Source organism: Electrona antarctica, assembly GCF_951216825.1.
Source record: "Electrona antarctica genome assembly, chromosome: 12".
NCBI classification, from domain to species: domain Eukaryota; kingdom Metazoa; phylum Chordata; class Actinopteri; order Myctophiformes; family Myctophidae; genus Electrona; species Electrona antarctica.
The window spans coordinates 41,131,322-41,145,049 of record NC_136793.1 but is presented as its reverse complement, the minus strand read 5'-3'; the positions used below and the strand labels follow the sequence as shown (position 1 = coordinate 41,145,049).

Here is a 13,728-nt window from a genome sequence, read left to right as displayed (position 1 = left end):
TCATGCCAAGGACCCCCCAAATGATATGTATTTGGCTGGATACATTAAATAAATTGGATGAATAAACAATATACTCAAAAAACAAATGTTAATTTATTGCTATATAAACCATATTACAAAAGCAGTGTAATTCTTTGCACTCAGAGTTCAAACCACTCTGGATTCTATTCTAATTTATACTCGACAATGAATGGTACGTCTGTTGTGCAATAGAGAATAATAATTTAAGATTTTTAGGTTCATTTCCTCCTCTGGCTGATGCCTCTGGAGCGGGCCAGGGAGGCCTGTCGTGCTTTGGCGTAGGCTTTGACAGCACTAGTCCCCAGATTGAGGTGGAGGGTTTGATGGTGGACCATCACGGACGGGGGAGAGACCGTACTGCATAGGGAGGAGTTAGCGGTTGACACTCGATCCCATGGCCCAATACATTCAGGGTCACTTTCTCCTCTGCGTGCTCCCATTCTCGTTACACCATGCTTCAGCTGTACCGTAGTACTGCTCTGCCTGTGGTACAACAGAGAAAACAAGGTATAATATAGAAGGAATACAGTGTATATATATAATCAGGTTGATAAGTTACGTTTATTGCACCAAATGAATGGCTGTTGACATACAATGGACTGCATTGTGTTTGCGAGGTGTGATCCTGCTGTTCCTCTGTCAGGGAATGGTTCCATTTCCGCTCAGGTGAAATGTCCTGTGTATGAAATGTGTATATTAAATAAAGCATGTTATTGTTCTCGCTTATGTTTCGCCTGCACATTGTGACTATGTCTACCATGTTCAAAACACAACGCTGTTTTGTATGTGGTTCCAGTAGACCCTTCCCACAACAGCAGACATTTTAAGTTAATTATCATCTATCATACCTTGGTGATATCATTGTTGTCTTGTTGGCCTTGTTCTCTTAGTTTCACAAGGCTGTTGTGCAGGGTGGAGTTTTCTCGCTGCAGAACCCTGATTCGAATGTTATTCGCCTGCAGTTGCTGCTCCATATCTAAGAGCAAATTACCTGTACCTGGTGAAGATGCATATCATGATGTTATAATACTAGTAAAGCTTATTTTACAGTATATAGCAATTTAATTTATGGTAACATAAAATTAGAGATTACTTGAACTGTAGTCACAGTATGCACATTCAATTGAAGTGCTGTACTGTTTAGAGAAAAATGTGTATAAAAAGGAGGCATAGAAGTGATAGAACCCATGCACTGTGCTCTGAATACACCTTTCATATACTGTATATTTTCTCAATATGACACTTTGAATCTGGGTCTTCTCCATGTGACATGGATATTTTACAATATGGATCTGAATAGGCAAGAAGTCTTCGAATGGGTCTGTGAGACTGTAGTGTTTTAGTTTGTCTGTCCAGGACTCACAAACTGCTGGGCTGATCAGCACCAAATGACTTGTGCACACTGCCAGTGGGCAGAGTTAGCATCTCTATATGATTTTGTTATGGAAATCAATGCTTGTCAGACCAGGCTGAATCCTTGCCCAGAGTCATATATAGAAAGATGTCTGACAGTCACAGAAAGGCCACATGAAGTCTTAGATCCACATGGGAGCTATGCTGTTATTATAAAATATTAAAGGTGTATTTGGACCATAGAGTATAGGTCGGAGTTCTACACCATTTATGAAAAGAATTTACTGAAAAGAATTTGCATTAGAAAATACAGTGGGGATTAAAACCAAAAGTAAAGGAAATGTTATAACATTAGGAAAGGAAAAAAGGAAGCCTATGATTTAATAGAAAATGTTATAGAAGCCCTTAATGCACACACATTTCCAAAACACGCTACACCCTCAAATCTTTTGGGCTTATAACAGTTAAACCAGTGGTTGTCAAACATGTTCACGTCAAGGACCACCAAATTAATATGCATTTGCCCACAGATAGCCATATGAGACGATTTGTCAACATTTGTCAATATTCTCCGAAAATAGCAGCTCTACAAGCTAACAAAGCATTGTGTTTGTAGATCGGCTATTTTCGATCAATAGACAAAGAGTAAAATAGGGCTCAAGTGTTTCCTTACGACCTTAGTACCAGTGAGTTAAACAACACACATATCAAATGCTGAGAAAGGTGAACATCCTGCTCATAAACACATCCTCTTTCTTCATATTTACCAAAGGTGGCAAAACTGTCAATACAAAGCAAATCTTTATGTACTATGTACAATTTACAATTTACAATTTACAATTTAGGCATTTAGCAGACGCTCTTAATCCAGAGCGATTTACATTATGTACACACAGATACAGGAAATACCAGCGGATTTAACATAATTCAATAAAGCTAACAGATCCATACTCTGTGGTTGTGCCTGAGGCAGTGGCTGGAGCTCTGGGAAGGCCACCAGTAGTCTCTGCCTCTGGGTTAAATCCTGCATTTCTAGCTTCAGCTGGGACACAGTGTTCTGTAGTTCACTTCCACGACTCTCCAGTTTTAGCTTCTCCTTCTGGAACTCAGAGCACAAGTCCTAGGGGCAAAAGTAGTAAATGGCTGTCATTGAGAAATAATATGTTTTTTTATTTTATAGAAACATTACAAGCCATAGCTGTATGGCGGCAGCCATAGCTGAATGGGGAGAGAGGCTGTCTGGGAATCGGAAGTACCCTGGTTTACCTACTGGTTGAGGTTTCCCTGAATAAAACACTTCACCAGGTGCTGTATCAATAGCACCCACTTCTCCTAATAGTTAGGCAAATACAGAGGACAGATTTCACATACTGTATGTGCAAAAATGGCACGTGGGGGCCATGGGGACTAATAGTACCCAAGAAACATTTTATATTTAGATTGTGGGCATGAGGCTGATGTTGTGATGTAATGATGAGATGCAACTGGGTTCCAATGGCAGGATTAAGATATCAGCCCATGGCACCATTTTGATTGATTGATTGATTGATTGAATACTTTATTAACAATTTGCAAATAGTACAGTGGTACGATTATACAATGATTTTATACTGCCAATTGTATCCCCTCTATGCATTGGTTTCCAATTTTCTCTTTAAATATTCTATTTGATTGTTTAATTATGTTTTCTTCTGTGCACTTTAACTTAAGCAGATTGTATTGTATTAATGTGTATTAATGTATGTGTTACATAATAACATTTGTTTTAATTGAAGTAGTACGGTAGTCATACTGTACCTGATGTCGGTTGAACTGTGCCTGAAGATGCTCCTTCTGCTCTGAGACATTCTTCAGATCAACCTGTAGGTTCGCCTGCATCTCCTCGCTCTTTGACAACTGCCTCTGCAAATCTTCACACTCTTGGTCAAGAGCATCCACTCTCTCTAGCATAGCCTTCTGTTTGACCTGCATGGACTGCACACAGACTGAATGTAATTGCTGTTTTTTTTTTTTTTTCACTTTAACCACTTTTAACCTAGGTATAGGGTCCTAAGTTCCACAATGTGACAATGTGAGCTTGTAGACAGGTTATTTTGCCTAATACATCATCACACTTAATCCATTGAGACCTGGAACGCATCCATGTCACGTTAGCGTTTAACCACATTAACCATTAACCCATTTTGGGGCGGGAACCCGTTTTGGTGTTTTAAACATTGTTATAATTTAGCTATTGAAAAATAGCAGATCTACAAGCTCATAGCGCGCCACCGAGTGGCGCGCTATGAACTTGTAAGTCTGCTATTTTTGAAAAATCGTTAAAATGTGCCTCAAATCTTTCCGAAAATTGTCATGATTTAGAAAACATTTTTTTTAAATTTCGACGTCAGGTCTGAATGGGTTAACTGACCTCTAGTTGACGACAAACACTTTTGTACTTGGCACTTTCTTTGTCAAGAAGGAGTTGAATTTGAGAGATTTGAGTCTTCAACATCTCTGTCCTTTCCTCTAGTTTGCGACGGGCCTCTTCTTCTACACGTAAGGTCTCCACTTTCTTCTGCAGATCTATATTCTCATTCTCTACAATGAAATAAACGGTACCAAGTTAATGCAGTGTCTATATGTTTATGAAGGATCAGGTTAAAAGACACAATTTAAATAGAGTATTAAATATTATAAATACTTATTACTGGGATATAAGTATTACAACTCCTCAACATGGGCATAGAATTGTTCAGTCCTTACCAAGTGCATGTAATGTTTCATGTTGTAAAGCTAGCTCCTTTTTCAGTCTGGAGGTGCTTTCCTCCAAAGACAATGTTCCTGTGACATCCAAAATATATACTAGTATAATTAGTAAAACATAGGCATTCCACCACAGTAAAATCCCAGAAAGTGTACAAATAAGCATTCACGGGTCAATTTGTACACCTTCAGTGTTAAGATCGAAGAGATTCCAGATTTCTGTGTTCATTGGTTTCAGCTCCTCATCATTGTGTTGTGTATGTAAGACTTTCTGTTTGTATGTATGTTCATGTGTACAAAATATAATGTCAGGTGGTAATATAGTAGTTGGTGTGTGTGATATAAGTTCTGCCTTAATCAAATGGAATGTTTATGTGAGGTTGTATGAACATTCATGCTTCCTCTATTTGTGTGTGTGTGTGTGTGTGTGTGTGTGTGTGTGTGTGTGTGTGTGTGTGTGTGTGTGTGTGTGTGTGTGCGTGCGTGTGTGCGTGTGTGCACGTGTGTGTGTGTGTGTGTGTGTGTGTGTGTGTAATCTTCCGCCGTAGTCTGAAAACCCACCTCTTCAGGCTCCACCATGGCCCGTAGCACTTGCCCTAGCCTATCCCCTTAGATAGCACATTATGTAGACTTAGATAGTATTTTAAACAGACCTATAGCTTGTTACGTAGACAGCTCTAGAATTGCACTTTATGTAGTCATAGCACTTTATAGTACACATGTATAATATATTATATAGTATAGTATGTATAGTTAACATAGATACTCCACTGTTACGTTCTTAGTTTATGATTCATGATAACTACTTTTTATATATGTGATGTATGCCATGCTTTTGTTATTGCTTAATGTAAATCGCTCTGGATTAAGAGCGTCTGCTAAATGCCTAAATTGTAAATTGTAAATTGTGTGTGTGTGTGTGTGTGTGTGTGTGTGTGTGTGTGTGTGTGTGTGTGTGTGATGCGCGCGCGTGCATGCGTGCGTGTATGCATGCATGCATGCGTGCGTGCATGCATGCGTGTGTGTACTGTGTAGGAGGCACAGGCAACATTCCTTCTTTGGTGTCTATTGTTCTAAATCTAGTTGCCTGCTGGTCCTCGCCTTGAGGCTGTCCTTGATGGAGGGGGCTGGGATCCTTGATAATCCTTGATTATTAACACTAAAGATTGTACTGTTCATGTGATGGAACATCACCTTTTTTCAACTGCTCCCGTTCCTCTTGAAACCTCCTCTCTGTTTCTTTCAAGGCCCTGTGTGCCTCCTGCAGTGTGTTCTCCAGCTGGTGCATGCTTGCGCAGTGCTTTTCTGTTTCCTGCTTCAATTCCTTCTGCACTCTCTCCAGCTGAGACTTGAACCCTTCTCGCTGTCTCTCGGCTGCTGCTAGTCCGTCTCTTAAAGGCTTCACTGTCCCCCTCACTTCGTGTAGATGCTTTCCCAGCCGACCCATGTCTCTGCGCTGCTCTTTGGCCCACTGTGCCACGTCGCCTGCCGTCAGGTGGCCCAGTTCCAGTGTATCCTCTACAGCCATTAAGAGAGGCTGCAGGGACGAGGGCAGACCTTCACTCCGACACAGATCTACCAAAGCATCCCCAGTCTGCCTCAGAACAGATTGCACCCGATCACAGGCGTCACAGGGGACAAGGGAAGACTCCACTGTTTGGCAGCTCACACTACGGGTATCACTGGAGATAAAAGAGGGGCTGCGTGGGACAGTGGAACTGGGACAGGGAGATGGAAAAGCAACACGAGGTTGTGGCACAAATGAAAGGGAACTTGTTGAGGACGATAAGGATGGGCAAGGTGTGTCAAGATCAATCCTTGAGCTCATAGCAGAAGGTGCTGTTGTTTTTTCTTCACAAACAATTCTCCTTGTTTTGATGTTCTTTCGAATATCTGTGCAAGTCCCCTGATAGATACAAGAAAATGACACAATTGAGAATGTCCATATAAGACTATGGGCTGACATTTCAAATACTACTATTTATAATCTGTACTTGAAGGAATTAGTAAAACTACCTTTAGGTTAACAAGCTGAACTAAATTGCTCCAATATTGTCTGACCACAAGACCGATTGATACACATCCTTTTTGCTGCGTGAGTTCTCTCCTCTGTCCCCTCAGCTGCTCAGCATAAACATTGAAACTTTGCAGAAGAAGCAATAGCCTTGTTCAAAGCAAATGAAAAGGAAAGTTTTAGTCATAAAATTAATTCATTAAATATATACCCTAAAAATATCAGAATGTGGTTCCACACATTACCTGTCAATAACCAGCTCCAACAAGACACTATGGGAATGCTGATTGAATTCATCCTCCCCGTCAGCAAAGTCATACTGTTCTAGCAGTGATACCAAATCGAGATTACAGGAGAGCTTGTCGGGGAACTTCCAGGAGGGACAGCGGACAGGTCCGGTCCTGGAGAACACGTCGAGAATAGCGCCTTGGAGGTCAATGAGATCTCTTCTCAGACTTTCAACACAATCCTGGCGGCCTAAAAACGGACTCATTTTAAGATAGTTTAGTTATCTGCTTGTTGTCTGACAGTCTGGCCTTCATAGGCACTAAACGGCACCGTGTCCTAGTAATCTGATAGTAATATAAAGTAAAGTGTTATGATGATGATGAACACATACACGACAGGGAAGCTTTCTGTATGACTTGTTGATACTGCATCTCCAAAGCAACCGCCACTAAGAACAGCAAGTACCATAATGCTTAGCGGTTAGAAGACCTTGAGTGGGACCCGGAAGTAATATACCTCCATTGTGACTGTGAGGTTGACGAAACCCCGACGATTAAGTAAGTACTATAAATGAGCAACTTTAGACCTTTGGCTAATCACGATATCGTTGATATATCAACAATACGAATCAACGTATAGTTCGTATTCATTTACTACTTACTACATTTTCATAGACAGTCCCAAGATATCCGAAACACTCAGCCATGCCGCCGGGGCCTGTTCAAATTGTTCAGCCGGAGCCGAACATCAAGGTAACGTTTACTAACCATTACCAACCTATCCTACTGTAAGGAGATAGTAGTACACTAATGATCAGATCCCAGCATTAGGATCCGTAATGTGACATTGACAGGGGCCGTGTATGTACATAACCTGCAGAAAGAAAGGGGGAAAACAACGTTAAAAGTTACTAGCCGCCATTAGCGATTAGCTCATTCCTTCCACTAATGTGAGTGGAAATGTTTTTCAAAATACCATGCCAGCTATTGTGCAATTAATGGGTAGTTAAGAAGTTAAAACTTTGTGACAAGGCTATGTCCATTTGGCTTAGGGGTCAAATACAAGATGTCTCTTTTAAGCTAAAGATTTGTTTTTGCTTCAATTTGTGGTGCCGCTCAATAGTCTAGGATGAATCCTCCTCCTTAGATGCATCTTTTAGTGAATGTATTATTCATGTCAACAGGGCGATGAACCACCAGCAGAGGAAACACCAGCCACCAAACCCATTGTTGGTATAATCTATCCACCCCCTGAGGTCAGAAATATTGTTGACAAGACTGCCAGCTTTGTTGCCAGGTTGGTTTCTGAATATGTATGTATGTGTAAAATGTTGCAACTGGAGCCTAATTAATTTCTTGCCAAACTTATACCTAGTCACATAAAGTTGTCAAACTTGTTAATAATAATAATAATAATAAAAAAAATACTTTCAAGGTAGCGACACTTCAATAAAGAACAATATCTGCCAAAGTATAAAGGATGTTAACGCCTTTTCCTTTTTCTAGGAACGGCCCTGAGTTTGAGGCAAGGATTCGTCAGAATGAAATCAACAATCCGAAATTCAACTTCCTCAACCCCAACGACCCGTACCATGCCTACTACCGCCATAAGGTCAATGAGTTTAAAGAGGGAAAGGGACAGGAACCGTCTGCAGCTGTGCCCAAGGTTATGCAGCAACAGGCCCTGCAGCAGTCCCAGCAGCTCAATCAAAAGGTAGAGTGTGTAGAGATGATCCCGATACCCATAACTTGCGTACCGGTCGAGTGTGTATAATTTAAAAACCAGAAAGACGCCCTGAGGGTGAGAAGCGATCTCGCCCTTTACGGCACGGTTAAGAAGCAGGAGTTAAACTATTAATCTGGTGTCCGTGAGGTCAGATGTGGAGTTGCTGGCCAGCTCCATATAATATGCAGATCTAGGTGATGATCCAGTCTTCTCCGTGTATGGCTATCCAGGGTTTGAGGTCAGTGATCTTCATATATGGAGATCCATAGCATTTCCATTACTGTGGTGTCCACTTGATTGTCACCGTTGTATGTCTCCAGTTTGACTGTTTATATAGACATGACTGGTCAAGGTTACTTTTTGGAAGATGTTTTCGAATGCAGCCTCATCGGTGTCTCTGAGTTCTGCTGGACATGGTGGACGCCAAGGGCCTCTCTTGAGTGTACAGGGTTTGATGAGGTCAGATCAACATATGGATCACTATTTATTTACTACACTCCTCGTGAGAGACTCCCAACGCCTTCCATACGAGACAGAATATCTGGTTTTACAATCCAGATATCGTGTTGTCAGAGATTTAGACATCCCGGTTAAGTTCTCACCGGACACCACTGGTTGTCCTAACTCAGACAACTAGTCCAAATTGAGTAGTATTTTATACTATGATGACAATGGATTTCAAAGTGGGGTCCAGGGACTCATTTGTTTCCATTTGTACACTCGAGTTATGGGTGTTCTTGAAATTAAACAGTTTGAGAACCACTGATGAATGAATAAAAAATGTAGTGCAGCTACATTAAAGTTAGTAAAATAATAATGTAAATGGTACCATAAGAGTATAAAAGTAGCGCAACATCAACTGAGGCATTCAAAGCAACTACAAAATAATTGATGACTTTAAATTAAATATCATGTGATTAATTATGTGGTATCGGAATGGCATAGAGTAATAGACCGATGCCAGCATTTTAGGCATTATCGGCAGCTTTTCCGATAGTGGTAATAACGGAACAACTCTACCCTGAAGAAGGCGACTTGTTTGTTGAAACGTTGGTAACCCAATAAAAAGTATTTTTGGCATTGTGACTACGAGCTGTGCTTTCTATTTTAAAGTTTGTCTCCCGTGTTCAGCACCTCCCTACTTTTGGTGTGCGCTCCTACCTTTTTGTTTGCTTTGAATGGAACAACTCTAGAAAATACTGTTCATTCTTTCATTCTGGTAGTTGGTTGTTGCATGATGTCATCAGTTCACACAAGCTGTTTCTCTCACTGTCTATAGGTGCAGTCTCAGGTGATTCACGAGACTGTGATTCCCAAAGAGCCACCACCGGAGTTTGAGTTCATCGCTGATCCTCCGTCAATCTCAGCATTTGACCTTGACGTTGTCAAGCTCACTGCCCAATTTGTTTCTCGTAATGGCCGGCAGTTTCTAACTCAGCTCATGCAGAAGGAACAGAGGAACTACCAGTTTGACTTCCTGCGGCCACAGCACAGCCTCTTCAACTACTTCACCAAGCTGGTGGAGCAGTACACCAAGGTAGCCATCCCAATATCTATTTAATTATCTAAGTAGATGTGTTGTAATAATGTAATTAATAGTCTCACTCATTTGGATTTTACCTTCTATATTGTAGATCTTGATCCCTCCCAAAGGCCTGCTGATGAAGCTGAAGAGAGAATCTGAAAATCCAAGAGAGGTGATGGACCAGGTAATTGCCGTCTTTTCATAAAGAATTTGTTCACTGTGAGTTTATGTAGGTTAATGTTAATTGCCCATGTTAATTGTACATGTTAACGGTGCTACCAGGTGAGGTACCGTGTCGAGTGGGCCAAGTTTCAGGAGCGTGAAAGGAAGAAGGAGGAAGAGGAGCGAGAGAAAGAACGTGTGGCATACGCCCAAATTGATTGGCATGACTTTGTCGTGGTGGAGACGGTGGACTTCCAACCCAATGAGCAAGGTAGGTGCATTATGTGAAATGGACAAAGATACCTATGTTTACTATCTCTTTCCACAGCCGAGCAGTATGTAACAAAATGCATAAATGTTAATCGTTGTTGGTGTTTCCACAGGCCACTTCCCACCGCCTACCACACCAGAGGAGCTTGGTGCCCGCATCCTAATCCAAGAGCGCTATGAGAAGTTTGGAGAGAGCGAGGAGGTGGAAATGGAGGTTGAAAGTGAGGATGAGGATGATGAGCGGGAAGAGCCTAGGACTGAAGTCCAACCCCCCCAGCCCTCAGACCAGGACACGCAGGTGCAAGACATGGATGAGGTGAGTAGACGGAACAATATTCAAATGCACCTAACATCCAGATCTAGCAACAGAGTTATTGGTTTGGTTGCTTTTGCAATATAACGAGACTCAATCATGATTGCTTTTCCCAGGGATCTGATGACGAGGATGAGGGCATAAAGGCGCCATTGCCACCAGACAACCCCATGCCACCCCCGTTGCCCCCAACTCCAGACCAGGTTATCATTCGTAAAGACTATGACCCCAAAGGTAACCACCAGGAAGAAACACTAATAGCTTCTCCAGAGTTATATTGCCACACTTTCCTGAAATGTGTAGTCTATTGCTTTTTCCACAGCCTCCAAGCCTCAGCCTACAGTTGGTACTCCAGAAGAGTACCTGGTCTCACCCATTACTGGTGAGAAGATCCCTGCCAGTAAGATGCAGGAGCACATGCGTATTGGTCTGCTGGATCCCCGCTGGCTGGAACAAAGGGACCGCAGCATCAGAGAGAGGCAGATCGAGGATGAAGTTTATGCCCCTGGCCTGGATATCGAAAGCAGCCTGAAACAGCTGGCTGAGAGGCGTACTGATATCTTTGGTGTAGAGGAGACGGCCATTGGTAAGAAGATTGGAGAAGAGGAGATACAGAAGCCTGAGGAGAAGGTGAGTGTGGCAATGGAGAGTTCATTATTTTTGTTAGGAAATGCCATTAGGTGAGGTAATGATTTTTGGAATTTATATTAGGGCTGGGCAATTAGCCAGAAATATATCAAAACTGAAATTTAATTAACCGAATAAGCTGTAATATACTTGCACTATACAAAAAAGGGGAACGGTGTGAGCTTGTAGAGCTGCTATTTTCAATCGTTCGTTAATTCAGCACTAGTTTATAATGATACAAAATACTGTTATAATAAAGTTGTTAATATAAAGTTTGTATGAACTTGTCTCTTCAGGTGACCTGGGACGGCCACTCTGGTAGCATGGCCCGTACCCAGCAGGCAGCACAGGCAAACATCACATTGCAGGAGCAGATTGAAGCCATCCACAAAGCCAAGGGCCTGGTGGGTGAGGACGACACAAGGGAGAAGATTGGCCCAAGCAAGCCCATATTGGGTGGCCCAATGTCGGCACCCAATATGCCTAAACCTAATCCTCCTATGAATACAATGCCGCGCCCACCTCACTCTGTAAGTTTCTAATCTTAAAGGACCAAATGTCCATAACTTATATTTAGCCAACAGCAACTGCATGTCATCTCTAACTCCTTAATGTGCTCTGTCAACAGATGCCACCTCCAGTGCGGACCACTCTCCTGTCTGCTGTGCCCGTGCTTCAAAGGCCACAAATGGCACCTGTAGTGCGATTGTCCCCTGGGCAGGTTCTAGCAGCCATGCCTCCCATGATGCATGCTCCCCGCATCAATGTGGTACCCATGCCAAATGCTTCTCACCTCATGGCCCCCAGACCACCACCTATGGTGGTCCCAACTGGTGAGAAAACAATTCATTATTATACAGTAATTGTATATTCTACTCAAAGCTTATGGTAATTAGTTACTGTAATTTTCATTTAAATTGCCCTCCCCCAGCATTTGTCCCAGCTCCTCCGGTCCCACAACCACCAGCTGCTCCTGCACCTCCGTCCCATCCACCCCCACCTCGTGATGATGAGCCAGCCAACAAGAAGATGAAGACGGAGGATAATCTAATGCCAGAAGAAGAGTTCCTACGCAGAAACAAGGTTTGTCATAGCATTTCCAAAAGTCTGTGTCAAATGGCTGATGCCAGGGTTCCGCCAATCCTTGCTTTTTAGGGCGGTGATTCTGAACCTTTTTTTATTTTTTTTTATTTTTGAGGACTTCCAGTTTGAAATGCATTAGTATTTGATATGATTATGTATCTCTGGAACCCAAGCTACACTGTAAAATCATCTGTTAATTTAACTCTGACAGTGTTACTGTACAAAAGGAACCAATGGTTACATTTGTGCACTCCGACTCTGAGTTACGCAGACTTGTTGGTTCAATTTTAACTGTGTGTTTAACCCAATCAACGACCTCTGGCGCTTCATGATGAACTACTGTTTTAGGGTATTCTGTGGATGCTCAAAATGCCAATGTTTTTTTGTTTACTGTTATTTTATCTCCATATTCTGTGGATGCTCAAAATGCCAATGTTTTTTTGTTTACTGTTATTTTATCTCCAGGGTCCTGTGGCGGTTAAAGTGCAGGTCCCCAACATGCAGGATAAGACGGAATGGAAGCTGAGTGGACAAGTACTCAATTTCACTGTCCCGCTTACAGATCAGGTATGCACCTGTTTGTTGTTCTAATTCTCCTGCATCTGTCAAATCTAACTGAGTGCACCTGCAGTTACTTATTGTGTGCAAATTCTTCTCCACTTCTCAATAGGTGTCTGTTATCAAAGTCAAAATCCACGAGGCCACTGGTATGGCAGCAGGAAAACAGAAGTTGCAGTATGAGGTATTCATTTTTTGGGAATATGTGGTATGTTTCACATGTTATGATTGTGGATGGATGTAGGCATTAATAATATGAATACTTTTCCTCATTTTAGGGCATGTTTATCAAAGATTCCAACTCCCTGGCTTATTATAATATGAGCAACGGTTCGGTCATTCACCTGGCACTGAAAGAGAGAGGTGGAAGAAAGAAGTGAGCCATTCGTCAAGAAAAACGTTTCTCTCCTGAAATGTTCCTCTATCTGCAATACATTTTTACATGTGGGTGTTTCATTTATTACCCTCACCTTTGTTTTAAGTATATTTGTCAGTAATGTTAAAAAATGTATTGTTTAAATTGTATGTACAGTATACACCATTTTGAGACCGCAATTTTGGATACAACACACAATATTCTAAACATTACTATTGTAATGTTAAAATTGAGAAACTGTCAATTGTAAGTAAAGCCGAGAGCCTTGGTTGTACTACCGTATTCTTGATGTCCAGTACTGATTAGCTGCTGCAAGAGTATGTAGAAATCTAGAATGATTGTAAAATCTAATAAAGGAATGCTAGACTTTGCATTAACAAGTTTTGTTTCTTAATCACGTGTAGGGGCATATTGACTTCACTTGGAAACTGTTTCTGTCGACTAATGAATGCAGGGCTGCATTCCCTCGACTCGACCACAAGGCGGCAACTTATCTACAGTGATATTCAAGGCAAATGCTAACTGTTAGAAAGATGAACGTGTGTACAGTAGATCATTGGGCTATGGTGTAGATACGTTGCCTCCTTGTGGTCTGTTAGAATGTAACCAATCCCAAGGAGGATGGGTGTACTGTACCAACTCTATGGTTTAACGCGTCGACAGTGAAGTTACGACGGAATTGGTGACCTGTTTATCTCTGTGACCTTAATGTTCGCCAGTGTTTTATG

At 41.7% G+C, this 13,728-nt stretch overlaps 2 protein-coding genes across 2 annotated transcripts; one reads left to right on the top strand and one right to left on the bottom strand.

Annotated features, from left to right (window-relative positions):
* Positions 1 to 71: 71 nt before the first annotated feature.
* ccdc157 (coiled-coil domain containing 157) lies at positions 72 to 6,640 on the bottom strand. Its single transcript, XM_079515869.1, has 10 exons — positions 6,379 to 6,640; positions 6,136 to 6,283; positions 5,314 to 6,025; positions 4,120 to 4,197; positions 3,785 to 3,954; positions 3,172 to 3,348; positions 2,326 to 2,494; positions 870 to 1,018; positions 615 to 697; positions 72 to 504 (listed from the first exon to the last, which is right to left on the bottom strand). Exons 1-10 carry the CDS (start codon positions 6,624 to 6,626, stop codon positions 240 to 242), a joined length of 2,199 nt encoding a protein of 732 aa, XP_079371995.1. The 5' UTR covers positions 6,627 to 6,640; the 3' UTR covers positions 72 to 239.
* A 144-nt stretch (positions 6,641 to 6,784) lies between these two features.
* Positions 6,785 to 13,380, top strand: sf3a1 (splicing factor 3a, subunit 1). Its single transcript, XM_079515868.1, has 16 exons — positions 6,785 to 6,918; positions 7,036 to 7,113; positions 7,545 to 7,657; positions 7,867 to 8,074; positions 9,366 to 9,623; positions 9,721 to 9,795; positions 9,894 to 10,044; positions 10,157 to 10,359; positions 10,473 to 10,590; positions 10,679 to 10,986; positions 11,280 to 11,513; positions 11,612 to 11,816; positions 11,915 to 12,066; positions 12,532 to 12,633; positions 12,737 to 12,808; positions 12,903 to 13,380. Exons 2-16 carry the CDS (start codon positions 7,066 to 7,068, stop codon positions 13,002 to 13,004), a joined length of 2,349 nt encoding a protein of 782 aa, XP_079371994.1. The 5' UTR covers positions 6,785 to 6,918; positions 7,036 to 7,065; the 3' UTR covers positions 13,005 to 13,380.
* The last annotated feature ends 348 nt before the right edge of the window (positions 13,381 to 13,728 follow it).

Coding starts and splice junctions, on each gene's coding strand:
- sf3a1 (XM_079515868.1), top strand. CDS start 7,066: ATGCCGCCGGGGCCTGTTCAAATTGTTCAGCCGGAGCCGAACATCAAG. Junction 7,658..7,866: donor ACTGCCAGCTTTGTTGCCAG/GTTGGTTTCTGA, acceptor TCCTTTTTCTAG/GAACGGCCCTGAGTTTGAGG. Junction 11,514..11,611: donor TGCCGCGCCCACCTCACTCT/GTAAGTTTCTAA, acceptor CTCTGTCAACAG/ATGCCACCTCCAGTGCGGAC.
- ccdc157 (XM_079515869.1), bottom strand. CDS start 6,626: ATGAGTCCGTTTTTAGGCCGCCAGGATTGTGTTGAAAGTCTGAGAAGA. Junction 4,198..5,313: donor ACGGGAGCAGTTGAAAAAAG/GTGATGTTCCAT, acceptor TGGATGTCACAG/GAACATTGTCTTTGGAGGAA. Junction 2,495..3,171: donor CACAGTTCAACCGACATCAG/GTACAGTATGAC, acceptor TTTTGCCCCTAG/GACTTGTGCTCTGAGTTCCA.